Source organism: Pimephales promelas, chromosome 13, assembly GCF_988280905.1.
Source record: "Pimephales promelas chromosome 13, fPimPro1.hap1.1, whole genome shotgun sequence".
NCBI lineage: Eukaryota > Metazoa > Chordata > Actinopteri > Cypriniformes > Leuciscidae > Pimephales > Pimephales promelas.
This window is the reverse complement of record NC_142781.1, coordinates 33,389,242-33,416,560: the sequence shown is the minus strand read 5'-3', so window position 1 is coordinate 33,416,560 and position 27,319 is coordinate 33,389,242. Positions and strand designations below refer to the sequence as shown.

General features: G+C 36.9%; 3 protein-coding genes across 7 annotated transcripts in view; 2 read left to right on the top strand and 1 right to left on the bottom strand.

The window, feature by feature from the left end:
* The window catches only part of kif13bb (kinesin family member 13Bb), a 41,482-nt gene extending 40,148 nt beyond the window's left edge, over positions 1 to 1,334 (top strand). For all 3 annotated transcript variants that reach the window (XM_039690198.2, XM_039690197.2, XM_039690196.2), the window contains exon 43: positions 420 to 1,334. In XM_039690198.2, the coding sequence (XP_039546132.2) occupies positions 420 to 652 (233 nt within the window). In that variant the 3' untranslated portion in view covers positions 653 to 1,334. The remainder of the gene's footprint in view (positions 1 to 419) is intronic.
* A 2,583-nt stretch (positions 1,335 to 3,917) lies between these two features.
* hmbox1b (homeobox containing 1 b) lies at positions 3,918 to 16,817 on the bottom strand. Of its 3 annotated transcripts, none has more exons than XM_039690193.2 (10): positions 16,662 to 16,817; positions 11,300 to 11,812; positions 9,743 to 9,828; positions 8,944 to 9,054; positions 8,131 to 8,284; positions 7,857 to 7,939; positions 7,648 to 7,743; positions 6,970 to 7,079; positions 6,810 to 6,893; positions 3,918 to 4,812 (listed from the first exon to the last, which is right to left on the bottom strand). In XM_039690193.2, the coding sequence occupies exons 2-10, from the start codon at positions 11,809 to 11,811 to the stop codon at positions 4,669 to 4,671; spliced, it is 1,380 nt and encodes a 459-aa protein (XP_039546127.1). In that variant the 5' UTR covers position 11,812; positions 16,662 to 16,817; the 3' UTR covers positions 3,918 to 4,668. The 3 variants fall into 3 exon arrangements, with proteins under 3 accessions (XP_039546127.1, XP_039546128.1, XP_039546129.1); XM_039690194.2 differs by having other exon boundaries at positions 6,970 to 7,064; XM_039690195.2 differs by having other exon boundaries at positions 6,970 to 7,061.
* filip1b (filamin A interacting protein 1b) overlaps positions 16,813 to 27,319 on the top strand; it is a 31,290-nt gene continuing 20,783 nt past the window's right edge. Inside the window, exons 1-3 of the mRNA XM_039690190.2 lie at positions 16,813 to 16,917; positions 17,145 to 17,274; positions 19,795 to 20,048. The gene's annotated coding sequence lies outside the window, so the exon portion shown is untranslated. The remainder of the gene's footprint in view (positions 16,918 to 17,144; positions 17,275 to 19,794; positions 20,049 to 27,319) is intronic.

Below are 27,319 nucleotides of genomic sequence, written 5' to 3'. Positions count from 1 at the left end.
ATTTCCCATTCATTTCCTATGCGGGTCATTTTTGACCCGAAGGTTCCGAGTGTGACTATTTTATTTACGACCACTTAGACTTTTCAAATCCTGTCCCCAATTTTTTTGGGTGTTCAAATACCAAATACCAACAAAGTCACCAAGTTTCGGACCATTCCGATGAAGCTACGATTTTTAACATTTTTTTTATTTAAACGCTTCGGGTCATTATTGACCCGAAGAACCCCAGAGGGTTTTAAACAATGTCATATTTGCATTCAAAATGTCATAACTGAGCGAATGACACTTAAAGACAGTTGTCATAAACCTGCATCTTCATATTCCGGACATTTGTCATGTCATGGTTATGAAGGTGTCATGTCAGTCTTAAACACACCCCTTCAAGTAAAGAGTTACCTATTTATGCTCTTCATTTCTAGGTAAAAACGATGGTTCGGTCGGCGGTCGCCAATACTTCCACTGCAACCCTGGTTACGGCGTTCTCGTTAGAGCAGATCGGGTCACGAAAGCAACGGGTACCGCTAAAAGGTCGAGGCAGAAACGCAAGCAGAACCTCTCGGGATCGAGTCCCAACTTGGCAGCCCTGACAGCGATGGCCAAAGGAGAGGCTGGAGGACGCAAGGGGGAGAACAGGAAGTCTTGGGTTAGCTGAGGAAAATCTTGTTGATGAGGACTTTCTGGTACGACACTGAAACACTACACTGATGTCACTGCCATTTGATTCACTAATGCATGTCTAGTGTACACTACTTAGTACCTAGGGTTTTGAGGTGTATTTCCAGCCTCTATAAGCAGTATTTTTGGTATTACTTTTTTTAAAAATGTTTTTTATATATATATATATAACAAAGTGCCCTGTTTATCTGGACCTGGAAAAATGAGGATACGGATGAATTCACTGAGTGTTTCAATTCATAATTTTACAGTATATATGGAGGTGAGAGGATTTTACCTGTGGAGATTTTATTTAGAAATGTATTTTTTCTTGGTTTGGGATGGTTTTTTTTTTTCTTTTTGAATGAGTAATTTATCATCAGATTGTTATTTAATTTATTTTGCAGATCAACGTAATGAAAAAAAGTAATAATGTCGAGGATTTTATATTGCAATGGTGAGAGTATTAATAATAAACGTATTTTATTATCATGAAAGATTTTATATACACACTTTAAACTCAGTCATGAAAGAATAAAATCACATGCTTGATCATCAATATACCTTTATTTCCCAGAAGATAAAGAACTAAAATAAACACAAGTTTTAAAAAAAGTCATTTTAAACAAAGAAACTGTACAAAAAGTTCATATATATACTATAGTATACTTACAGAACAGTCTACTGTCCAAAAAAGGCACTAAATTCTTAAATGGAGATACAGAATAGAATTACTTGATTCAAACAATCTTTCAAATCATAGTTGCTGTATTCTGTTTATTTATAAGCCTATAGATTTTTCCTTTATAGACATGAAGAACTAAATGGAAACGAAAGCACCCCCTTTAAACCAGCAGGGTTACGTTATGGGTTCACAGAATCAAACACTTGAGGATACAGAACGAGTCATTCGTAGTGCGTCACTGTGAGATAATGGAAACGTCATACTGCAGTTTGGCACATTTTGTCATGTGTATAAAGGCTCTAATGACACAACCATGAACACGGAAGTTTACATCCTTGTCAGTCATTTAAACATATTCGATAAATTGAAATAAAAATGTGGCAAATAAAATAGCGGGTTTCTTAAGTGAAGGGGGTGCTTCATCTGAATCAGACACGCTTCAGGAGACTGCTCTGAACGTAAAACAAAAACGGTGTAAAACAATTAAATAAAAAGAATCTTGAATTAATATTCAACAGAAATTGACATTTCGTAAATATCAATTGAACAATTGTACAGAGGAAGATAGAGGAAGGATACATAAAATCAGGGCCTCATTCGTGTCACGAGCAGAACGAACTTCTGTCAGAATCATTCTTGCGTAACTGCCTTTAAAAGTTTATTTATGCAGCCGAAGCACCCAAACACAGACTGAATTAACAATATATTGTAAAAGTGCAGGGTTTCTTCAAGGTTCAAGGTTTCTTTGTTCAGCTTTCTGCAACAAATATGTTTTTGGATTTTATAGACTATTTCAAGTCGTAAAGTGAGCTGGATGTATTAAAATGTAGCGCATTTATGATAGCTGTCTCGGAGCAGCGCCCCCACAGTTTTCCTATGGTAAATCTGTGGTGAAAAGTGGAACTGCAGCGCGCTCTGATCGAGAACCATTCAGGCAGATTTCAAACTGCCCCGCTTATTTTCACATGACCTTCCAGAAACCTCAGGCGCTTCAGATATGTGTCAGCATGTGGAGTGGCATATCATATTAATGAAAGTATTAAACATTCACATTCTGAGGTAATAAATACTACATTAAGGCAATTCTATGCGTTTGTCATGTGTAATAAAGTCTTTCAATCATGATTAGAGCGCCAAGCTACGCAAGCTAATTCTGACGTGTTAACAGAGTGCTGAAGTTGCGACGTCACTCTGTAGGCTAAAACGTGGAAGTGAGTTAGCATTTTAGCACTACGGTTCCCTCGCTATAAAGTCTATGGGATTTTTGCTAAATCGCCTGAAATAAGGTCTGTGGTGAACACACCAGTTATATCCTGCTTATGCTTTTTTAAACTTTATTGTGCCTGCTTGTGTTTTTAAAAAAACTTTATATAGGCTTCAAAATTTATACATTTTGGATTAACTGGTAAAGATTATCTTGATAGACAAAACGACTCTGTTGAACACAGATCTTATTTTTTTTGCGATTTTCCAAAAGTCTATGGGGAAAATGCATTGCTTTTCGATCGAGGGAACCCATGCGCCGCTAATTTCCGAGTTGTCCTACAAAGTGACATCATCACTTCGGCACTATATAAAGCTTACAAAATGTTTATCATAAACTAGCGCCAAGACCCATAATCCTAAATTTACTACATTTATGTAAGAATGACTTTAAAACCATTGCAGCAAGTTTGAGATCATTTACGCAAGAATGGTTCTGCGAATTATTCGTTCTGCTCGTTTTGTTTATTTTTTATATAAAATAAATGAAGCCCAGCGAGTGAATAAAGTTCTTTTAGAACCTTTTCTGAATACATTAAGCTACATTTTGGAACCAAGCTTACGCTAGACGAGAGTTCAGACTCTCAGAATCTCCGTGGCAGCCGAGGAAACATTTATTAGTCAGTCTCTCTTGAACACTGTGAAATTCTGAAGTCATTTCATAATAATAATAATAATAAAGCCTTGTGGACGCAGCGTCATTTATGCACTGGAGTTTTGACATTTTAGAGGAATGATATTTCACGTCGACATCTTTAGATCTAAATATCTAAACACAATGAGAACAGATGCTTCGGTTTTGACTCTGCGTGAATTGCACGTAAATAAAAACATAAACGTTAAATAAATACAAACATAAGAATAATGCGTTAATGCTAAATGACTGAGGGTAATGCTGGACGTCGAACGCTAGCGGTCTGCAGGTTCATTTAGAGTCTAGGAGACTTAAGCTTTTGCACAGAATAACTTTGCGCGCTTTGGCTGTTATTTAACCATTTCTTTCAAGTTTCACAATGATTATAATTCAGTTTTTCCCCCTTTGCATGTAAAAGTTCATTCTAATGCATTTGGGTGAATCTCACAACAACAAAACATCCTAGATATGAAGAGTTCAGATGCAAAAGCCTCTAAATGCCATTTGAAATTTTCTTCTTTAATGATGATTTTTATCAAACTTGTATATTTAAGTTCAGTAATTTCACTAAAATAACAATTAATAGGTAATTATCATTGCCATTTAAGTGAAATTACTGAACTTAAATATACAAGTTTGATGAAAATCATCATTAAAGAAGAAAATTTCAAATGGCATTTAGAGGCTTTTGCATCTGAACTCTTCATATGTTTCACCAGCAAATCAAAAGGAATGTGTATGCCAGTTATGCACATTTTCCCCCAAAATTGTATTTTTTAATTTGAATTTTTAAATTTGCATTTTAAAAAGTAGGAAAATGCTATTAAATTTAAGTATACCCCCCCCCCCCCAACTGCTTTAAAATATCCTAAAAACAATCTTAGCGATCCTCAAAACATTGTTTATTCTGTGAATTCTAAAAAAAAAAAATATTTTCTCTCCCTTTCATTTGTGGTGAAATGTGTTGTAGACCGTTTTCATGAGACTCACCCGATTGCTGCTTGATGAAATGGCATGCGAAAGGAAAGTAGAAACATTAAAGCAGTTAACTGAGAGCATCTGTAATGGGAATGGAAGAGTTCATCATGGACCCAGAGCAGAAATAAAATACAGCTTTGCCGTTTAAAAACGTCATTTTGCTATAAGACTCGCCTCTCTCTCGAACGATCGTATCCGTGAGAACAGCGATGAGAGTCACTGGAGCACAGACACAGGGAAGCACACGAACATTACGAGTTAAAGGAACTGATATGAGGTATGAGGTTTGGGTCAGCCGTAGGAACAACCTTCCGCTTGTCATGTACTCTGGGTTGGTTTAGTGGTTCAGCAGGAGTGTTGATGGCAGGCGATGTTAGAATCTAAAAGCTTGAGACAGAGCGCTGATTTGGTCGTTGCCACATGAACACGTCTGCGAACATCCACACATCGATTCTCAGTCATCATCCAGTGCCTCTGTTTTGATTTCGCTGGCCACGGCTCCCGGACGGGACAGGGCGAGGATGCTGTGATTGACAGCTGCCATCTCCACGGCGAGAGAGATGGGGTCCTGGTGGTCTGCGTGATTGCCGGCGTCATCCTTAAAGAGACAAGTACGTGAATTAGCAACTGAAACGTTCAATTTCAGGTAATAAAAATACTAAATGCATTCTTTCTTTTTTTATAGTAGGCTAAAATGTAAATCACATTTAGATTTACAAGCAAATTACTACATTTCATTGAAGCAATATATTGGTATATAATACTGATTAGCACTTGCATTGGTCAAAATGACATTTATGTAATTTGTAATTAGAGCCCGACCGATAAAGGATTTTGAAGGCCGATACTGATACAAATATTTTTTGTTTTAAAATCCGATATTCCGATATATCGGCCGATATTTTTTTATTTCAGAAACGCGCAACAAAACATTAACAGATTTCCCTAACATTAGTTATTTGGAGTTATTTATGAGTTTTAACTAAAATAATATGTAATATGATAATGCATTTTAAAAAGAAACTTGTTTCTTTTATTGTCTCAACAGAACAGACTGATGATATTGGCATTAGCTTTACGGTTAGCTATGAGTGTTTAGCTTGCCAACAGGAACGGTGTAGAGTGCCCTCTGGTGGACAAACTATACAACTCCAACACTCATGACATGGTTCAAGCGTGTTTCGTCTGTTTTTATTTTATTTTTTAAATATTCATTTATCGGCCATTATAACTGCCGATACCGATAGTTTGGAAAATGCCTAATATCGGCTGATAATATCGGCCTACCGATATATCGGTCTGGCTCTATTTGTAATATTATAAATGTTTACACTTTATTATACAGCGATGAGCCAAAACATTATGACCAGTCAAGGTGAAGCGAATATTGTTGATCATCTCCTAACAAGGCCACATATTAAGGTCTGGATAGATTAGATGGAAAGTAAACGATCAGCTCTTGCAATCACTGTGTCGAATGGGCATAACACCGTGTCCTAACTACACGCAACGCCGCGACACACGATAAAAGGTATCTTTTCCATGTTAATCAGAGTTTTTGTCCTAACCAGACGCGAAGTTTCTAATTTAGAAACGGTTCCTATTTCTGCCACGTCGCGGCTGACAGAATGAAGAAATTACACTGGTTATGAGTACACATTATTTATTTTTAGTTAAAAATAGGTCACTGTGCCACGGATAATTTACCTCAGATTTAGAAAGCAGATAATATAGCGTTCAAAATTAATTCTATGCAAACATACGACTAAAGTACGAGTAAATTTTGTTAATGTTTTGATTTTTAATAATGTTATTTCTTGATTTGATTATGTCCTTACCCATATTCAATGCGAGTGCGGGCCAACAGTGCGCTTTCACAGAGAGACTCCGCTCACGCCATGGGATTTATGGCTCTTTGAGGGGATCCGGATCTTGGCGATCCGTTCCTTTCAAAGAGCCGTTCAAAAGAATGGCTCTTTTTAAATATTTAGTATAATCACTGGGAGGAATGATGAGGCGAGATTTGTAGTCAAATAATTCAAACTCGGATATCACACATCAATATCTTGAGTTTGAATTATTCTGAAATATTGATTATTACCTCATGTGTGGGCTATATTTCAAAGGGTTGCACAACATCCCTCTGCTTAGAACGTGACATCACTATTTTGGATTTACCTTTAGTACAAAGTGAGTGTATGTGTAAAGCTGTTGACTTATGTTTTTCATACAATACCACAAGAACATTTTGATAAAAAAACAAAAAATATTTAAAGTTGTAAATATATACTGTAGATACAATAACATTAACATGAACACAAAATGCAATGTAAATAAATACAAGCAGTTCCTTACTTTATGGCTTTTAAAAAAAAAAAAAACTGGAGTAACCATGTGATTGCGGCGTGCACAAGTTTTGGCTCCGCTCCTACCCAATGGCATAGGCACGTAGGGTTATTTTTTTGCTCGCACTCTCTGACCCTTAGAATTGCTTCTGTACCTTTTAAAGTTTTCTTTAAGAGTGTTTGAGTAACTCCATCTTGAGCTTTGATTATTTGCACGTATAAAGTGTGTGTGATGGTCTTCATGTGATACCTGTGTTGGTGAGGTGGGCTCCAGACGGTAGTAACCAAAAGGTTTGTTCAAACTTCTTTTTTCAAAATAGGCAACGTCACAACCCTGTAAAGAGATCTGAATGAAGATCAGCTCTAATAATTGTGTTAGATGATGAATCCGAGTCGTTTGATTCTCTCACCTGTTCGTTGTAGTCGTTAGCGTCGATGTCGTCACTGTTGGAGTGTCCTCCAGGACTCTGCACATCAATCCCGTGGCTTTCCAGAATTGTGGCTTCTTGGAAAAAAGACCCTGTCATGAAACATCTGAAACTCTTTAAAAACCACTAAGTGACCACAACAAACGAATATCAGCAAACGAAACCAGTAAACTCCTCACTCATTTGACTCAAGTTTCTTCGTTAAGACAATTAAGTCAAATGTCTTTTACTACATATAAATCAGGGTTATTATAATTAACTAAAACCATTAAAAAAAATCCATTATTTAAAATAAAATAAACATGAAATAAAATTTTAAATATATTTTTAAAATGCATTGAAATAAAATAAATCAACAAAAATAAAATAATCATGAAATAAAATTAAAAAGATTTTTTTTTTAAATGCACTGAAATAAAATAAATCAACAAAAATAAAATAAACACGAAATAAAATTAAAAATATATTTTTAAAATGCACTGAAATAAAATAAATCAACATAAAAAAATAAAAAATGACAAAAAACACTGCCTTTTATTTTCATTTATTATTAAGTTTACAATTAAAATTAAATGACAAAAAATATTCAAAATATTAATAAAAGCTATAATAGCATCTCAATTATGCTAAAACTAATATAAATCAACAAAAACACATTACCAATATTGGCCCTCCTCTTGATCTCTTTGCGTCGATTGGCAAACCAGTTGTAGACTTTTAAAGACGTTACTCTTTCCAAATCAGACAACTTCTTTCCTAGGCAGGAAAAAAAGATTGAAAGGTCAGAGATGATTGCGAGAATAAAAATGCAACCGTGACATTTATCTGTCACACTATAGATGAACTAACACAGCTGTGCAGATTCAGACCTGGTTTCTGAATAACAGCATTGCAGGCGTTGGCGATCTCCTCTCGTTTGGCTTCATCTGGATATTGATTATCACTGAAATAACTGAGGAGAGAACCAAAGAAATGCATTATTTCGAACAGATAGCTTCCATTTCTATACTATAAACAGCCTGTTTGTTGGCATGATTGGAGTTAAAAAAGGGAATTTTATAATACTGTGTTTGTCAGATTTTATTCCTAATTTGAAATGTTATTGAGACCTAACATTGACGGTTTTTCAGACATCTCTCTCACCTCTCCATCACAGCAAGACATTCCTTCCTCCAGGTGAATCGACTTCCTCTGCGCAGACGAAAGCTTCCGGGGGCGGAGCTTATGGGGGGCGGAGTCTGACGCCACTCCATCTCGTCCAGAGATACAGGGGTGGGTCGCATATTTAGTGTGGCACCTGAAAATACACATGTATGTTTTTGATTCATTACGTTAAAATATATATGAAGAGTTCAGATGCAAAAGCCTCTAAATGCCATTTGAAATTTTCTTATTTAATGATGATTTTTATCAAACTTGTATATTTAAGTTCAGTAATTTCACTTAAATAACAATTAATAGGTAATTATCATTGCCATTTAAGTGAAATCACTGAACCTAAATATACAAGCTTGATAAAAATTATCATTCTAGAAGAAAAATTCAAATGGCACTTAGAGGCTTTTGCATCTGAACTCTTCATATGTATGTGTTATTTGATCAAAAATACAGTAAAAACAGCTATATTGTCTATTTGAATATATTTACTCCAGCCTTCAGACACATGATCCTTCAGAAATCACTCTAATCTGATGATTATGATCCATATGTTGAAAACAGTTGTGCTGTGATGCTTTTTTTCAGGATTCTTTGATAAATAGAAAGTTTAAAAGAACAGTCTTTATTTAAAATAATTGAATTATTTTGTAGCATTATAAATGTCGTTGCTGCCACTTTTGATCAATTTAATGCAAAAACAAAACATTATCTCAAACTTTTCAGCCTGTACTTGATTGAAGCTTATCTTTGTGGATCTACCAACCTACAGTAAAATGAAAGCGAGTGAAGTTTGTTAACCTGGCGTGGTCTTCTCAAGCTGGTACCAGCGGTAGAAAGCTCGTTTCTTCTGTTCGCTGAGATCTGAGCCCTGCTGAAGGAGCCAGTGAGAGATTCTGCTCTGACTGATGCCTGACAGAGAAAGAGATCACAAATCAATAGCAAATTACTGACAAAACGACAGGTCATCTGAGACAGAACATTCATAATTCTATTTCTGTTTAGTATTTATGATCAAATCTGTTGCACATTATTCTGTCCTCACCTGTTCTTGCTTTTTATGCAAATGAGTGCATATTTAATTGGATTATTTGCATATTTTAACAACATTTCTGAAACCTTGTAATGCAAAAGTAATGAGGCGACTTTCAGATGTGTGCATGGAAAAGCATCTATTGAATTGAGTTCTTTCACATCTTAAAATTACTTCAACGTTGAAATTAGCAAGACTTGAAAACGTCTGCAAATGATGACCTTGAGTCCTTATATCCGAGCCTTGTAATAGATCCATCCCAATGTTTTTGGCTTGTGGCTGTTATTTTAAAATTGTGCGTATTTGAATGTTTATTCCAGTGAAATCTGATCCAAAAGCACGAATATCCACAGCAAAACATTGTTGCTCAAAAAAAAAAAAAAATTATTTATATTATTTTTATATTATTATTTATATATATATATATATATATATATATATATATATATATATATATATATATATATATTCAAAGTGCAATGTCTAACCCCATTAGTTTACATTGTATGTGCATTACTGTAATTGTTGCATGTTTTTACAAACTGGGGTAATAGGGTGATGACTGACCTGTGACCTGAGCCACCACAGCCTGAGAGATGCGTCTGTTGCCCAGAAAGGCTTTGATTTCCTCTTTCACCAGGGTGCTGTCCCGCCTGCACACATCACAGGACACAAACATGACGTATGTGAAGATTATCAAACTCATAAGATTGGCTCAGAGCAAAATGACTCTGTTTACACCTGGTAAACAATCACTATTTGATGGTGTTAAATTCAGGTCAGAATGAGTTTGAATTGGTTTTGACCCACAGTACACCAGAGATATTTTAATATCAGAGATACTATTATAGTTTCTGGGTTTACAGTATAGACCTTAATCGGCAGAGAAACAAGTGCACAGCCATCTTTAGGAATTTGTGTTTGAACTTCTGTTTTGCGGTTGCTCTGTATGTCTATGGTGTCACTTTCGAAGAGTAATTAGTTAGTGAAGTGGATTTACTTGAGTTTTATGATCATTGTAATGCTTGAAGTGGATAATATGACATATAATATAATTTATATATATATATATATATATAATTTTTATATTATATCATTTTTTTTGGTTCATTTATCTCAGGGCTTCAGATTGCAACTAAAATGTTTGCAAATGTATTAAAAATAAATAGTAAATACATAAATGAATTTCTCTTTTTATTATTATGGACAACTTTATTTAATATAATTTTTATAATATCATTTTTTTTATTTTTTTATTTTTTCCGGTTCATTTATCTCAGGGCTTCAGATTGCAACTAAAATGTTTGCAAATGTATTAAAAATAAATAGTAAATACATAAATGAATTTCTCTTTTTATTATTATGGACAACTTTATTTAATATAATTTTTATAATATCATTTTTTTTATTTTTTTATTTTTTCCGGTTCATTTATCTCAGGGCTTCAGATTGCAACTAAAATGTTTGCAAATGTATTAAAAATAAATAGTAAATACATAAATTAATTTTTCTTTTTATTATTATGGACAATTTTATTTAATATAATTTTTATAAAAAAAAATTTCGGTTCATTTATCTCAGGGCTTCAGACTGCAACTAAAATGTTTGCGAATGTATTTATTTAAAAATAAATAGTAAATACATCAATTTATTTTTCTATTTATGGGCAACTTTATACAAATATTTATGTAAAAAATTATTCAAAATCCATATAGGTCAAACACTAGTACAACTAAAAATACTGTTTAGAACATGCTTAATATTACCTATTGTTAAAAAAAACTTTTTAAATAGGAATTAAAAAAAACAACAACAATATAGTCTAAGAGTTTTTATTAAAGTTTCAGTTATTTTAGTAAATAAAGTTAGACTAAATGAAAATGTTGCTTTGACAATTTTAGCTAACATAGAACTAGTTTAAGTATATAATATGTATGTGTGTGTGTGTGTATATATATATATATATATACACACATATTATATACTTAAACGTGTTCTATGTTAGCTATGTTAGCTAATGTGCCCCGTGCTCGCGATCAGTTAACGTTAATTTTATTTCAAGCATGAAAATGTTGTGAATGTTTTCAATTTAGGTTAACTACGATAACCCTGACCCGCACTGACCTCATGAGCTCCTCCACCTTGTCGTCTATATCCAGGTCCTCCTCTGACCCCTCCAGCACGTACGACCTCATTGCCGCCGCACTGTTTACCGGGCAACGGTTCGGTGATAGTTTCCCATTGGGTGTGGCCGCCAAAGCGTCCCGCCCATTCTGGACCATGGCGACCAGAGACACCGGCGAAGGTAAAACGGCGGGCGGAGATGTAGCGTAACTGTTGTTGGGCGATGGCGATAAGTTCCCGTGGAACTGCGTCTGCGTCGCTGTGGAAGTGGTGGAGGAAGTTGCCAAAGCGGCGCTGCTAGTGTTATTTGAGGTGGGTGTAGTGCTGGAGGTGGTGGCGTTTGAGTCCGACGGTGCGCGCCGGCCGAATTTGTCCCCGTGCTCGCGGTCGAGTCGCTCCAGGGTGTCCAGGGCGTGCACGATCTCGGGTTTGGTCATGCCTGAACGCCGCAGTCTCTGGAGCAGGTCGATCTGTTCGATGGTGAAGCGTGGCTCATCTGTGTAGTGAGACATTCTGATGGGACACACGAACAAACGTTATTGCTGATTTGTAGCTCAATACACAATCACGTGTGCAACAATGGACTAGAGCCCGACCGATAAAGGATTTTGAAGACCGATACCGATACAAATATTTTTTGGTTTTAAAATCCGATATTCCGATATATCGGCCGATATTTTTTTATTTCAGAAACGCGCAACAAAACATTAACAGATTTCCCTAACATTAATTATTTGTAGTTATTTATGAGTTTTAACTAAAATAAAATGAAAATGCATTTTAAAAAGAAACTTGTTTCTATTATTGTCCCAACAGAACAGACTTATGATAGTGGCATTAGCTAGCTTTATGGTTAGCTAGTCTATAATGAGCCATAATTTAGCAATGGATTACGTCATACTGCAAATTGTAAAATGTTCAATATAACAGGCCAAGGAGAGATGATACGTCTCATTGCTTTAACTGTCACGCGCTATTAAAGAAATACTTCAGTCACGTTGTCAAAAGTTAAAGGGACAGTCAATCAACTACACTGTAACAACGTAACGTAACTATTACTAGCTAATTTCGCTTCACCTCTCGGCTTATTTAACAGCAGCAAAGCTGGACATGATAATCACAAATGTTGTCATGCTAATTTGAGTTAAGAGAACTGATGGGGATGTTCTTTTAATTGTTATTCAAGCAATCTATGTCTCGACCAACTCAACTAGTGTTGCTAACAGGGACGGTGTAGAGTGCCCTCTGGTGGACAAACTATACAACTAACCACACTCATGACATGGTTCAAGCGTGTTTCGTCCGTTTTTATTTTATTTTTGAAATATTCATTTATCGGCCATTATAACTGCCGATACCGATGGAAAATGCCTAATATCGGCCGATAATATCGGCCTGCCGATATATCGGTCTGGCTCTACAATGGACGTTATAGGAGAAGAAACAAACTAAAGCTACATTCAAAATTGTAAGTCTGTGAACTGTATACTGTATAGTACTACATACTGCATGCTCCCTATTGTTATTTCCCCATGACAGTCTGTGGATTATCTGAGCCCACCAGATTAGTAATCTGTGTAGTATGTACCCGTCCAGACCAGTAATTTGTACTAGTCACCACAGTGTTCCCTCGACCGTCATGAATTAATCCCTCTCAAACTCCACCAGAGGATTTAGTGCGAAACACCGGTTCTTCATATCAATCAATGCTCAGTTTAGAATCAAACGGAGAATGCAGAAATAAAATATAGTGTAATCAGTCAGACACACAGTGCTCAGATGCAGATAAGCAGATGTTTTGAGTCTGGATTTGAATGTGACTGACTGTAGGAGCACATCTGATCGCTGGTTCCAGCAGAGTAGCTAAAAGTGGACTCACCCTTGGTATTTCTATCTGAAGTGATCCTAATGATCTGAATGATCTGTTAGGTTGAGCATATCTGCACAGTCAGTTTAAGTCAGTGTCTCCTGTACCGTAATTCAGCATCTTTGCTGAACCTTTAAACACTTATAGGAGTAGTTTACTTTAAAAAAAAAAAAAAAAACTTTTGCTGATAATTTACTCACCCCCGTGTCATCCAAGATGTCCACGTCTTTCTTTCTTCAGTCGAAAAGAAATTAAGGTTTTTGATGAAAACATGGATTTTTCTCCATATAATGGGCTTCAATGGGAACCAAACGGTTCAAGGTCCAAAAGACAGTTTCAGTGCAAACTGCAAACTGTTCAAAGGGCTTTAAACGATTCCAGACCATCAATAAGGGTCTTATCAAGCGAAACGATCGCTCATTTAAAAACAAAAAAGGTTACGTTTTATAAGCTCAAATGGTCTTGCTCTGTTCTGTACATTCGTGACTCTCCTGTTCAAACTCGTTTATCAAAATGAACAAATCTTTTTTCGTGTCATTTGGTTCATTCAGCGAACGAAATGAACGAGTTGACTCTGGAAAAGATTTGTTCATTTTGATAAACGATTTGAGCAGGAGAGTCACGAACGTACAGAACAGAGCAAGGTGACCATTTGAGCTTATAAAACTTAAACTTTTTTTTTTTTTAATGAGTGATCGTTTCGCTTGATAAGACCCTTATTCATCGTCAAGTGTCGTTTAAAGCCCCTTGAACAGTTTGCACTGAAACTGTCTTTTGGACCTTGAACCGTTTGGACCCCATTGAAGTCCATTATATGGAGAAAAATCCTGGAATGTTTTCGACTGAAGAAAGAAAGACATGGACATCTTGGATGGATGACATGGGGGTGAGGAAATTATCAGCAAAATTAAAAAAAAAAAAAGTGAACTCCTTTAAATAAATGACTTTCATGCACTGGATCTCTTTAATAAAACAGATTCACAAATTACTCTTAAAGGCATTAGTTACAGATGAATCAATCCAATGACTCACTCAATTACCGAATTGTACTTATTGAACTGGGTAACGGTTTAAAAGTCACTTGTTTTACTCTGAACACGTTAGAAACAGAAGGTCGAATGCATTGCATGTTTTTAATCGAGGCCGGGTTTCGTTCGCTTACTGTAGTAGGAAATGCGCTATTCTGAATCTGAACAAGCCCACAATTCACTTAGATCTCAAGACAAATTAATTATAATTTCAAGCGTTCCGCCATCTCATGGCAGTCGAGTTATGATGATAAAAGCAGGATTCATCTGACCTACTTAAAATTCTGTTTATCCAAGACGGCTTTCATCAGCAAGCACGAGCAATTACTGTCGCTGTTGTCAAGGAAACCATACCACCCAATGACGGATGAGTATGGAGTTTATGTAACTCCAGATTAAAGCGCAGAATGCAAATATGGAGCATGTTTTGTTTAACCTCCTAATCTAGAGCGCATGGTTTTATATTAAGCTAATAGTTATGCATGGGTCTATTAATACCAGGCGGTAATAGATGACTAGCCAACCAGGTTATATGTTACATTTTAACCATGCTCTCACTGAACTTACACTGAACATAAACTGCATGTTAAAACTATTTTTTGCTATTTTATCATGTCAAGTAGTGATATGTGACTGCTTTATTTTATCTTTATGCTTCAGTTCCCAGAAAAATGGATGGAAAGGTTAATAACAAACTGGTGACCCAGAGCCCTTGTGGCAACTTAGTAACTCCTATAACTTAACCATCCCAGTTGCGCTGCTGGTTTGCTGTGAAATTCCTCACCGATGTGGCATTATTCCAGCCCTACTGTATTTGCACAGGTTAACCGTTAACCTTGCACAGCTGTAGCCAAAGCACTTGCCACTAAAAAAAAGGCTCAGTGAGCTCTTGTACGGCATAATTGCTTCCACTTAGATCTCAGATGATCCTTATAAAAGTCTGAGATAGGAACGTGGCAGCCACTGTGGGTTTCTAAAAATACATCGCTGTGAGGCTATGCAATGAAAGCGATACAGAATGAAAAAAGTGCGTCCCTCACAGTGTCATGCATGCGATGCTTCTCTGACGGGGTTTCACCCATACGCCCTGCTGCATTGGTGCTCGTGTAAACCCTGCACTGGAGCATTAAACACTGCAGGCGTTCACTGCAGGGCTCTTTAGACCTGCACCGCATGCACACGTGCATCAGCTCATCTGACTGCATCCAGGCAAGTCAAAGGAGTTCACTGAAAGCTTTAAATAATAACCCACATGAGAATCCAAGTGCCCTTCTTCTTTTCATTTAATAACTCATGCAGACGTGGACGTCATGCAACACAATTATGCAGGGTTTTTGCACTATACAAAACTTATTTGTTTGATTTGACAACAGATCGACATCCGCCATGTTTCCATTTACCATTCCACATTAGTATTAGTTAACTGTGTGTAAATAATCATTCACTTAGGCTAGTTTGAGAGTTATGGTTTGGCACATATTACAGACTTAAACATGCAAATCTAACCTTTAAACCCTGCAATATCCAAAACATCACAAGTTAAAATACACTGACAAAAGGGGACAAATTATTTTTTTGACTGCTTACTTGCATGCTTGTTTGTTTAGGTGTTGCAAATGAGCTCCAGGGTTTACAACCAGGAGTTTTTTTTATAAATTGTAGCATGCAAACAAGAGGAAATAAATATTTTTCCATGCATCCTCAGACAGACACTGAAAACTCAAGTTATGAATGCAGATCAGAACAACTCCATGCAGCAAACTCATGATCGATGAGGATTATTGACAAATCACGGTCATTTAAATCAGTTCCATCCGTGCATTGCATTAGACAGCCCAGACAGTGTTAAAAATATGGTTATTTTCTAAATGCATGTCATATGATGGTGATAAATGCACAGATCTACGCCCTTCATCTCTATGCATGAAAAATAACTGCTTATCCAGCATTAGAAAAAGGCAGCCAGCGTGCACACCACATACACATTATTAAACATGTTAAAAAAGCGCTTATAAAGTAACTCAAATTGGCTATTTCAACCTATATAAACAACAAGTTTTGCATGACTCATTTGTGTCCTGACCTCTGCAAAGATACACCAAAAGGGGTTTAAATAACAGCACATGTAAATATATAAAACTCAATGGGGTATTAGCATGATTGTTTATGAATATTTGATATGAAGAATATGCATACATAACGTTAAATACACGAGTTCAGCACTTTCACACTGGGAAAACTGGCAAAATAACTAATTAACTGGGGATTAGATTACTTTATAAACTATCTAGACAGGTAAACAAGCTTATATTGATTTAAACTACATGCATATGCCGATTAAAATTAAACCACGAAGCGCGTTGTTAACAAGATAAACAAAACGAACTAAATTATGCAGGCGGCTAGTTAGCTTAGCACGAGCCAGCACAAAACTGATTGTCCTCGGGAATAAAATTCCCTTTCTTACCTGGAATGAGGAAAATACACAATATCTCAGCGCAGCAGATCATTTAATGCGCTCTGTCAGGTGTTGAAGATGATATTTTATGTGATGTTGTGAGGAAGACTCGCCCTGACTGACTGAGTGACTGTCTTTGTCTGACTGACAGCAGCCGTGCTGACGTCACGCCGCACGCCTCGGAGAGACTTGGGAAATGTAGTTCGTTAATCTCGAACGCGCCGCCATTTTCTCAGACATGATGAGCGTCGTAAATCCTGCAATGGTTTTTATATTTTCATTTCATTTATTAAAAAAAATATTTACATTGACATCTTTCTCTCTTCTGACTGTCTATTAGTCTCTCTCTATTTTTTTCCTCTTTGTGAAAGTTGTGAAAACACTAATGTTTACCCTAACTATGACGACTTCTGCTTCTGAGAAACCCGGAAATGTGAAAAGTCGGTTGACTGGTGTTTTTCTCTTGCTGCTTGTTTTCTTTCTTTTTTTCAGTCAACCTAAAGACAAGAACCGGGAGTTAATGTGAAAGACACAAGGTTTCCTTAAATGAACTTAAAGCCCTTTTTAAAGTGTGTCATGGCATCTGCGGAGGATAAACATGACATGGACATGATATCTACAGGTAAAGTGACTCCTCATGACTCTTGTTTCTTTTGATTTAGTGGACGAAGTTAGAAATATATCGTATCATTACTATTTAGTAACCCCCAAAAAATCAAATGCGGCCTTTTTGTATTTTGGTTGGCAAAGCGGCCAGTGGAGGGCGCTGTTTTGCACTGTTGTCATTTTGTTGACCATCCATTTAGACTCTAAACCATATGGTCAACAAAATGACAATCGAATCTCTGTCCGAATGAGCTCAGTATCCGGTGAATAAGTCTTCTGTTTCATTGTTGTACTTTAATCTACATATTACAACTCTCTAAAATGAAATAATATGCAGGAATGCTTCAGTGCCGCCCACAGTCACTGCTAGCATTCTTGTCCATGTGATGTTTATGATGTCCTGTGTTGTAGATTCACAGAAATGCTGCATTTATGTGACCAAGATTGACATATTTACATCTGTGGGTGATGTTGTGCACATTCTAATGTTTTGTTTGTAACATATTGCATTTGTTCTGATCTGGACTTCTCTGCCAGTTGATTCAGTTAACAAACACTCATGTGCATGAGATCACAGACATTTAGTTTTTCCTGATAAAACATGGATGAATTATACCCTTTTATTCAAAAGCGTCTTCCAAATGCATACATGTAAATGTACCCTCTGGATAGATATAACAGGGTCATTTAGAAAATGGGCATTGCAAAATATACTCAAAAGTCTATATTATACTAAACGAAAACTCAGAACTTCACAAAATTAGATGAGCAGCACATGATACTAGCTAAATAAAACAAGCATGTAACGTTTTATGGAGATAAGACCATAAGTGGTGCTATAACCATTAAAAAAAACGTATTTCCTTAGTTAATTGTCTGTAAATGGTCTTTTTTTCTCCATCTATGATCTCTAGATGGTGGCTTGCTAAATAAAATATAATACCTTTTTACATGTGCTTAAAGTGCTTAAACCCCGATAATTGCTGCTTGCAGCTATACTTTTGTTTTTGTTTCTGAAAGGTTGTCTAAGTTGTGTGCCATTTGGTTGGAATGATGTAGATACGATTCTGTGAATTAAGGAGATTGATTTTCAAACACTTAAGAAATGAATGTTTTGAAGTGCTCTCGACATGGCTAATGTGTTGCAAGACAACAAGTGTTGTTGCCAAACAGCTTAACAGTAGCTAACTGAGCGGTAAACACAAGCCTGTTTAAATGACTCTGTGACATTTCTGACACTTCTGTGTCAGTGTTTGTCATGACCTGCTGTCACGCTTGTGGCACTTTTGCAAGACTTTGCCAGAAGGCAGGGAGTAAGTTGTGTCTCGACCATGGTTCTGCTTGTTTTGCATTGTCAAAAATTTAGTTTACATGCTTCAGTGTAGTGAATGAATCTCACAATAACATGTCTCAGTCACAGTCTACCCCATACTCAAATGCAAAAAAAAAGAGATATAAAAGAAATGTAGATCACCCCAATTCTCATTATCATAAATCGGAAAAAAATCTCATAAAGATATTTTACTTTTCCATTTTAGAATGACCTGTAGTGATCCTTATTGTAAATCCAGGAAAAAAAAAATAAAATAAAAATACTAATACAAATATATATTTTTTTATATACAAGTAGAGCATAAATGAAGCTAAGCAAACCTGTATAAAATATAAACTTTGCATTAAGATAATGAAGTCTAATATTTATTTATTTTATATTTTCATTTTTATTTAGAATAAATATAATGCAGGATAAAAAATGCAAACAGAATGCATAAATATTTTACTTCTTTTTTTTTAACTTTTTTTGCATTTGAATTTTGAGGTAAAATATGGTTAATTGTCATGACAATTTCACAATTGAAAAAAAGGAATTAATTAATGAATAGCTCAAAAATATGCTTTATTTTTATGGTAAAAATACAAAAAAAATAACAGCTCAAAACTATCCTTTATTTTTATATATAAAAAATAAATTAAATAAAAAGTAGTATATATATGTGTGTGTGTGTATATACATATATACTGTATATATATACACACACACATATATATATACTACTTTTTATTTAATTTATTTTTAAATTCTACTTTTTATTTAATTTTTTTTTTTTATAATGTATATATATATATATATATATATTGGTTTTTGTGATGAAATGTGATATATGAGTTTTGTATCTACCTGAGTTAGAAAGTTCATTTCTTTCCCAGCAACTGCTTGGGTAATTATGACAGTCTTCTCCTCATTTGGAGGAATACTGTGGTCCAGCTGTCAGCAGGGTTCACAGACGTCTGTTTCAACCCCCTCAGCTGCTAAACGCTACGAGAGACTGAGCGCATGAGTTAAAATTAGCTCTTAGTCAACACACGGCTTCACGGGTCAGGACATAAAGGACTTTGGGGTCTCTCCAGACAGTCTAAACTGTCCCGTCTTGCCCTCATCCAGGACATTGAGAAGGCTAAAGAAGTGAGATTGAGTGATATCAACCAGATCTCTACCTTCTTTCTTATTGGTCACTCTCTATCTCTCTTTCCTCAGTCATTCTGCTCGCTCCGGCTTGGACAGAGGACAATACGGTTCTCACAGACCGCTAGTGCTTGGACAGTCTCTGTAGGAGCAGAAGACAGCGAAAAGGCAGGACAGCAAGAAGGAGCGTCTTTGTGATGGTTTATCCCAGGAACAGATGGACATTAAAGTGGACGTTTCTTTTGACACCGTTTTAAAGTCTTCGCTGACTTTGACACAAAGTCATCTGTGAACTGATACCTGTAACTTGGGACCATATAAAAAAGGTATGTTGTGCACTTCTTTAAAATGTCACATGTTTTTTTTTTTTTAAATCAAAATATTTGTGTGTGTGTGTGTATACATGTGTTTGTGTGTGTGAAAAGTAAAAATGTTAAAGGAAAAAATATCATATAATTTTGGCTGGCAAAAAAAAACAAAACGTAACATTATTTAAGCATGTGATTAATGTGATTTTATATATATATATATATATATAGTGCTATTTAGATATATAAATATATATATATATATATGTGTGTGTGTATAATACCAATTAATTAATACCAAAATGATTTATTTTTTCTAACATTTTTGTGTTTCCATTTAATTTAGATTTGTTTTGCACTGTTAAAATTTAAAAATAAGCTTACAATCAACAGGTTATTTTTGTAATTTTTGTTAACTCACCCTATAGAGTGTGACAACATGCCCCGCTACATTTTATAAGCATACAGATTTATCAGTTTTGCCTGGCAGATGAACCGGATAAAAAACAATCTCTTCAGATTTCCGTTGAAGACGGGACTCTTTTAGGCATCTATTAACTTCAATAACCCCTCACATCTTTAGCAGGAAGTATAAGAATCGAGATTTATTTGTGTTTATGTGCATGGTGACCATGTAACGGCGAGGTTTGTGGGGCTCTGACTTCATTGTAAGAGTCAGATTCTCCTACTGAAGGAGTTCCTCTGTGACGGGCCCAGGGGAACCGACTGGCACCTTTACAGCGCTTTAAAGTTCGTCGGTGGCAGAGATGATGTCTTAAATCAGCCTGTGTGACTCAAGACTCTCTGGACTTTAGAGTCTGTCTAAACATTTCAGTTTGTGGAGAAACAGAAGAGATGAAGTCCAGAGTGCTTGTGTTTAGACTCAGGAAGAACATTGCAAATAATGTTGGAATCCCTGATGTGACGTCACCATGCAATACCGTGGTACTTTGTTATGTAAACAGTGGCACTGATGATGTATGATTTCTGTATTTATACTTTCAGTACACTTTTATGGTCACTTGGCGGTAGTTTGTGTCTGATTTCTTCCGTGCCCGTAGGAATGATTGGCCCAGTGTTTCCTTTGACTCATCTGCCACAGTTAGCGTCTGAACTAATGACCTGATAAGACACGGTACATGACATCAGCTCTCTAATTCTGCACCACCGTGTGAGAAACGGCAACAAGCCTCCTCTCCTACTTTTGGTGCTCGTCATCGTCATGACAACAAAACAGAGGCTGCTTGTTTAGATGCTTTGTTTAGTTAATTGACATATGTTTAGTTTATTTTTAACAAAAAGTATGCAGGTTCTAAATGTTGCCATCGCTCTTTATTGAGTTTACTAAAACATACACTTACGTAGTGTACATAAAAATGTATTTGTTAGAGAACCATGTAAATACTGTTGTCAGTATGACTTTACCAAGACTTAACGTAAACACCTTGGGAAAGTACCATGGTAATACTACAGTTTTAGGGCCAGTTGTTCAAAGGTAAGCTGATCGGATTTTGGTTATCGGATTGGATCAAATCTTGAAAATGGGTTGTTCAAAAGGAATCTGAAATCAGATTAGATCAAGGAATCCAATCCTAGTTTTAATCTGGATCAAACCTTCAGTTTGTGTTGTTCAAAACTTGTCAGTGGGATTTGGATAACTTTGATCCAAAAAAACAGGATTATCCTGATCCCAACAGGGGGTAGGATTTCAAGGTGGATTTCAGGAAGAAAATGTAGTAAAACTTTAATATTGGTCAATTTGTATCATTTAGTGTATATACTTTTATTTATATTTTGTGCTTAACTTGTGTAACCGTTGTAACAGTGATAAAGTAGACATAGGCTAACAATTAAGCTATTCAGTATAGTAAAGTAAAAATAAAATAAAAATATCTTGTCCCCATTTGTGTTTTGTCTCAAAATAAGAAACACTTACAGTGACCCCATGTTGGCTCTTCTACCTGTTCTTTACATAGCCGGTAGCCCACATTGTGATATGTTGTCCCATTTAGAGCACTGGTAATCCGGATTTAGTAATCTTGAAAACTGTGTATCTGGATCAGGGTGATCCAGTCCAATGTTGCTTTGAAAAAGCGGCATAAAAGTAAGACGGATTACCTGATCCTGGATAGGAAAAAATGGGATTTCCAAATCCGGATCATTTTCATCCAGATTAAATGTTTTGAACAACTGGCCCAATGGCATCCAAGATGTAGGTGTCTTTGTTTCCGCAATAGTTTCAATTTTGATAGTTCTAGGTCAAACCGTTCTTGTCTATCAGTCATATAATGGAGGTCTATGGTCACCACCTCAAAGAGCATGCACAGAGAAGTCCAAATTAAACATGATTTAATGACTCGGAAATGTAAGTACACATTGATGATAAGCTATAACATACCAAAAATTAATTTCAAAGTGACCTATCCCTTTAAAGTATGATATAAATGTGTGTATGGTAACATGACATTACCTAAGGCCATGGTAATACCATGGTATATGAATATGGCCACTGTTGTGGAAATCAAAATAAGCCAAACAAAGCCTGAATTTTTCTTTGACCTTGACACAATTATTATACTTTTTTCTTATGTTATTCCGCGATAACCAAGTGACATAACGTCTGGTAAGATTCACCACCATTAAGTTCTTTTGCCTTTCTCTCTAATTGTGGCATTCTGCCTATTGATGGTCAACTCTCTCTCATAGGCAAAATGTAACATTCCCCAAGGCCAATCAACTCCTCCACGTGACCTCTTAACAACGGTCTTATTCTTTCACATCGTCAGGTGTTTACCAGAAAATCCCTGACTATGGACAAACTTCACATCTTGACCTTTGTGGTCACAGTCACTTAGGCCATCAGGGCTTAAAAACACATGTGGATTTTATTATATTCAAACTAAGTCTACAATTGTTTTCTATAGAATAGAGAAAATATTTCAACACTACCAGAGACTATTTCAAACATAGAGATTTCAAACTACATTGGCATCACAATGTTTTGGGGCATCTATGGTATTCTTTGCAGTTCCTATGGAAACAATGTACTGTAAATACTATATCGAAAGTTTGTGGTCAGTCTTTATATGAAGAGTTCAGATGCAAAAGCCTCTAAGTGCCATTTGAAATTTTCTTCTAGAATAATCATTTTTATCAAGCTTGTATATTTAAGTTCAGTGATTTCACTTAAATGGCAATGATAATTACCTATTAATTGTTATTTAAGTGAAATTACTGAACTTAAATATACAAGTTTGATAAAAATCATCATTAAAGAAGAAAATTTCAAATGGTATTTAGAGGCTTTTGCATCTGAACTCTTCATATATATATATATATAAAATACTTGTATATAAAATACTTATATCCATCAAGGACACATTAAATTGATCAAAAGTCACAGTAAAAACATTTCAAATGTTACAAAGATTTGTATTTCAAATAAATGCTGTTCCATTCATCAAAGAATCAAAAATAAAAAAATTAAGCAGCTCAACTGTTTTCAAATTGGCTAATAATGTTTCTTGAGCAGAAAATCATCATGAAGGATCACGTGACACTGAGCACTGGAGTAATAATGCTGAAAATACAGCTTTGGTCACAGGAATACATTACATTTTAAAATAAATTCACATAGAAAACAGTTTAAATTGTAATGTATCACTGATTTTACTGTATGTTTGATCCAATAAATGCAGCCTTGGTGAGCATTTTCTTAAATACTGAAGGATATACCATTAAAAGGTTTAAGTACCTTTGTATATCCATGTGATATAATGACTTTACCATGGTACTGGCACAGTTAGAGTAGTTTGTTGGAAACGTTTTATGTCTATAGGAACCATTTTAAACATAAAGTGTTTATGGAAGTTGTTAGTTGCGTACGAGCGGTGACATGGGGCATGTGTTAAAGTTGAAACTCTTCACCTGTTAGTACTCAAGGCTGTGTCTTTACTCCTCCTGGAAGGGTGTGTGTGTCTCTAAAAGGGACACGGCCGTGGGATGTAGGATTAACATTATATCATCGCAGCTAAAGCAGACTCGGGTGAGATCATCTCTCCGCTGCAGCCCACACCTATTGTCAGAGAAAACACGGCAGTGAGCCAAAAGCATTACTGCAGCCGCCGAGAGATCTGGGCTCGCTCATGGCTTTGCGCTTTTTCTGCTAAACTCTTGGAAATCGTTTTTTGTTCCCTGATTGTGACATACTACTAATTACTAAGATGTTTAGTTTATTCTTTAAAGTCACCATGAAATAAAAACGGACAATTCTTGTTTGTTTGCCTTTTATTTATTATTTCAGTATTTTTTTTATAAATAATTTATCCGTGCAGAATGCAGATTAATGTTTTGTAAATTTATGTGGCTCATAAACTTTAATCAAAATATTTTCCCCTGCCTCTTGCAGGGACATCTCTTCTCTTTTCTGTTGACATGTTTATTGGCTCGAGGGCGGGGCAACCTGTCACTCACATGACATCCACCAATAGCAAACCACAACCATCCAATCAGTTCCCCACAGACCAAATCAAGTCCCGCCCACATTTGGTCTTGTTCCAGAAGCCGTTTCACTCTGATAACGTCACTAGAAACAAAAGACTATCGCAACTTTTAAATCTAAAGTGATTTGAATACACGTAAATAGTATTAACAAGATCAAAATTGATGTTCTTCACTTTATTAATACGTGCTCCTGGTCTAATTGTGCACAGTAATTATTTTTTCCAACAAAAATGACTATAGAATCATTATAAATGCTGTTAGTGTGATGTAAAATTACTCATGCTGTGATACGTGAGCTTGATGATCACTCATCCCCTGTTTAACTGTACATGGGAAATGACATCATCTTCCTTCCATCAGAAAGGCATCTGGTCATTCGCCCACTGTGACGGGCGATTGGAGGAGAAACATACGGCCATAAGAAAACATGCTTATCAGTAACATTTACTCATCGATCACAGCCAGGCAGGACAAAAGCGAGCGCTGTGATATAAATGACTCCCAAAGCGTGTATGAAGCGAACGCTGAAGTCATTACACAACGAGTGTTTCTCATTCTGGGTCAGCAGATGTCTTTCTGAAGGAGGTGATTTTGAAGGAGCCGTTTGTGCAACGGAAAGAATGTTCCTGATAGCAGAGCCATTTATGAGAAAAGGCTTGTCATTGCATTCATAGTGCCGTTTGTTTCTGAAACTATTTTCTAAAATTATTATTATAACGTTGACTTGACAAGGTCTATCTATCTATCTATCTATCTATCTATCTATCTATCTATCTATCTATCTATCTATCTATCTATCTATCTATCTATCTATCTATCTATCCGGATCTATCTATCCGCATCTATCGATCTGTCTGTCTGTCGTTTATTCTATCTATCCATATCTGTCTGTCTGTTGTTCTGTCACTTTGTCAGTCTGTCTGTCATTTATTTGTTCTATCTTAGTGTCTGTCAGTCGTTATCTATCTATCTATCTATCTATCTATCTATCTATCTATCACCCATCATCCACCCATCCATTCATCTATCCATCCATCCCCCCACCCGTCCGTCCGTCCACCCATCCATCCATCATCCCGTCCGTCCACCCGTCCATCCACCCACCCGTCCACCCATCCATCCACCCACCCATCCATCCATCCATCCATCCATCCATTCATCTCTCTGTCCACCCACCCACCCATCAGTCCATCCATCCATCCATCATCCTGTCTGTCCGTCCACCCATCCACCCACCCATCCATCCACCAACCCACCCGTCCGTCCACCCATCCATCCACCCATCCATCCATTCATCCATCCCCCCACCCGTCCGTCCGTCCACCCATCCATCCATCATCCCGTCCATCCACCCATCCATCCATCATCCCCTCCGTCCACCCATCCGTCCACCCATCCATTCATCATCCCGTCCGTCCACCCAAATTCGTCTGTCCATCAATCCACCAACCCACCAACCCATTCGTCCGTCCACCCTCCAATTCATCTGTCCGTCCATCCACCAACCCATTTGTCCGTCCACCCATCCATCCATCATCCCGTCCGTCCACCCATCCATCCATCATCCCGTCCACCCACCCACCCATTCGTCCGTCCATCCATCCACCAACCCATTGGTCCGTCCATCCATCCATCCCCCCAACCACCCGTCTGTCCACCCACCCACCCATTCATCCTTCTATCCATCCACCAACCCATTCGTCCGTCCATCCATCCACCAACCCACCTGTCCGTCCACCCATACACCCACCCGTCCATCCACCCAATCAACCCACACACCTACCCACCCGTCCATCCATCCATCCACCCAGCCGTCCACCCACCTATTCGTCCGTCCAAACACCCACCCACCCATTCGTCCGTCCATCAATCCACCAACCCATTTGTCCGTCCACCCATCCACCCACGCGTCCGTCCATCAATCCACCAACCCACCCGTCCGTCCACCCACCCACCCATTCGTCCATCCACCCATCCACCCACCCACCCATTCGTCCATCCATCAATCCACCAACCCATTCGTCCATCCACCCACCCACCCATTTGTCCATCCACCCATCCACCCACCCACCCATTCGTCCGTCCATCAATCCACCAACCCATTCGTCCATCCACCCATCCACCCATTCGTCCGTCCGTCCATCAATCCACCAACCCATTCGTCCGTCCACCCATCCACCCGTCCGTCCATCCATCCGCGGTTACAGCTTTGCAAAATACCACAAAGTATTTATCATCATTAATAACTGAATTTATTTTGACCCCATCACAATAATTTGGAATTACAGTCTGCATCTTCCACAGAAAGTTATATATTCCACAGCTCTCTAGAATACCTGATTCTGATGATCATCCACTACATTCCACAGTCATAATTGCATAAAGACGGGGGTTTTGTTCATCCTTTCTGTGTTTGTTTTGCATTAATGACTGACCGACTGACTGACTGTATTTGACCTCTGACATGGTGTTTAGGACTGTGGGAAAATGTAAATTAAATTGGCACAGGTGAAACAGACGAGAAAAGAGGCAAATTTCAGTGCAGTAGAACTGCGTAAAGTACAGTATGAGAGTCCTGTTGAACTCTCACCTAAAACGCGACTCCACATATTTCATCAGGTGCTATTTTAAACTTGTATATATGATTCCTATTTTTATATTCACTCTAAATCCTCCCAGTGTCCTCTCTTTATATATCTCTTTCGCAGACTCTCTCTCTTTGCCATGTTGGGTGACATCAGGTTACATTTATTAGATTAAGGCTGTAGACCTTCAATAGAAGACAG

Coding starts and splice junctions, on each gene's coding strand:
- hmbox1b (XM_039690193.2), bottom strand. CDS start 11,811: ATGTCTCACTACACAGATGAGCCACGCTTCACCATCGAACAGATCGAC. Junction 7,940..8,130: donor TGTCTTGCTGTGATGGAGAG/GTGAGAGAGATG, acceptor TTCTCTCCTCAG/TTATTTCAGTGATAATCAAT. Junction 6,894..6,969: donor CTAACGACTACAACGAACAG/GTGAGAGAATCA, acceptor ATCTCTTTACAG/GGTTGTGACGTTGCCTATTT.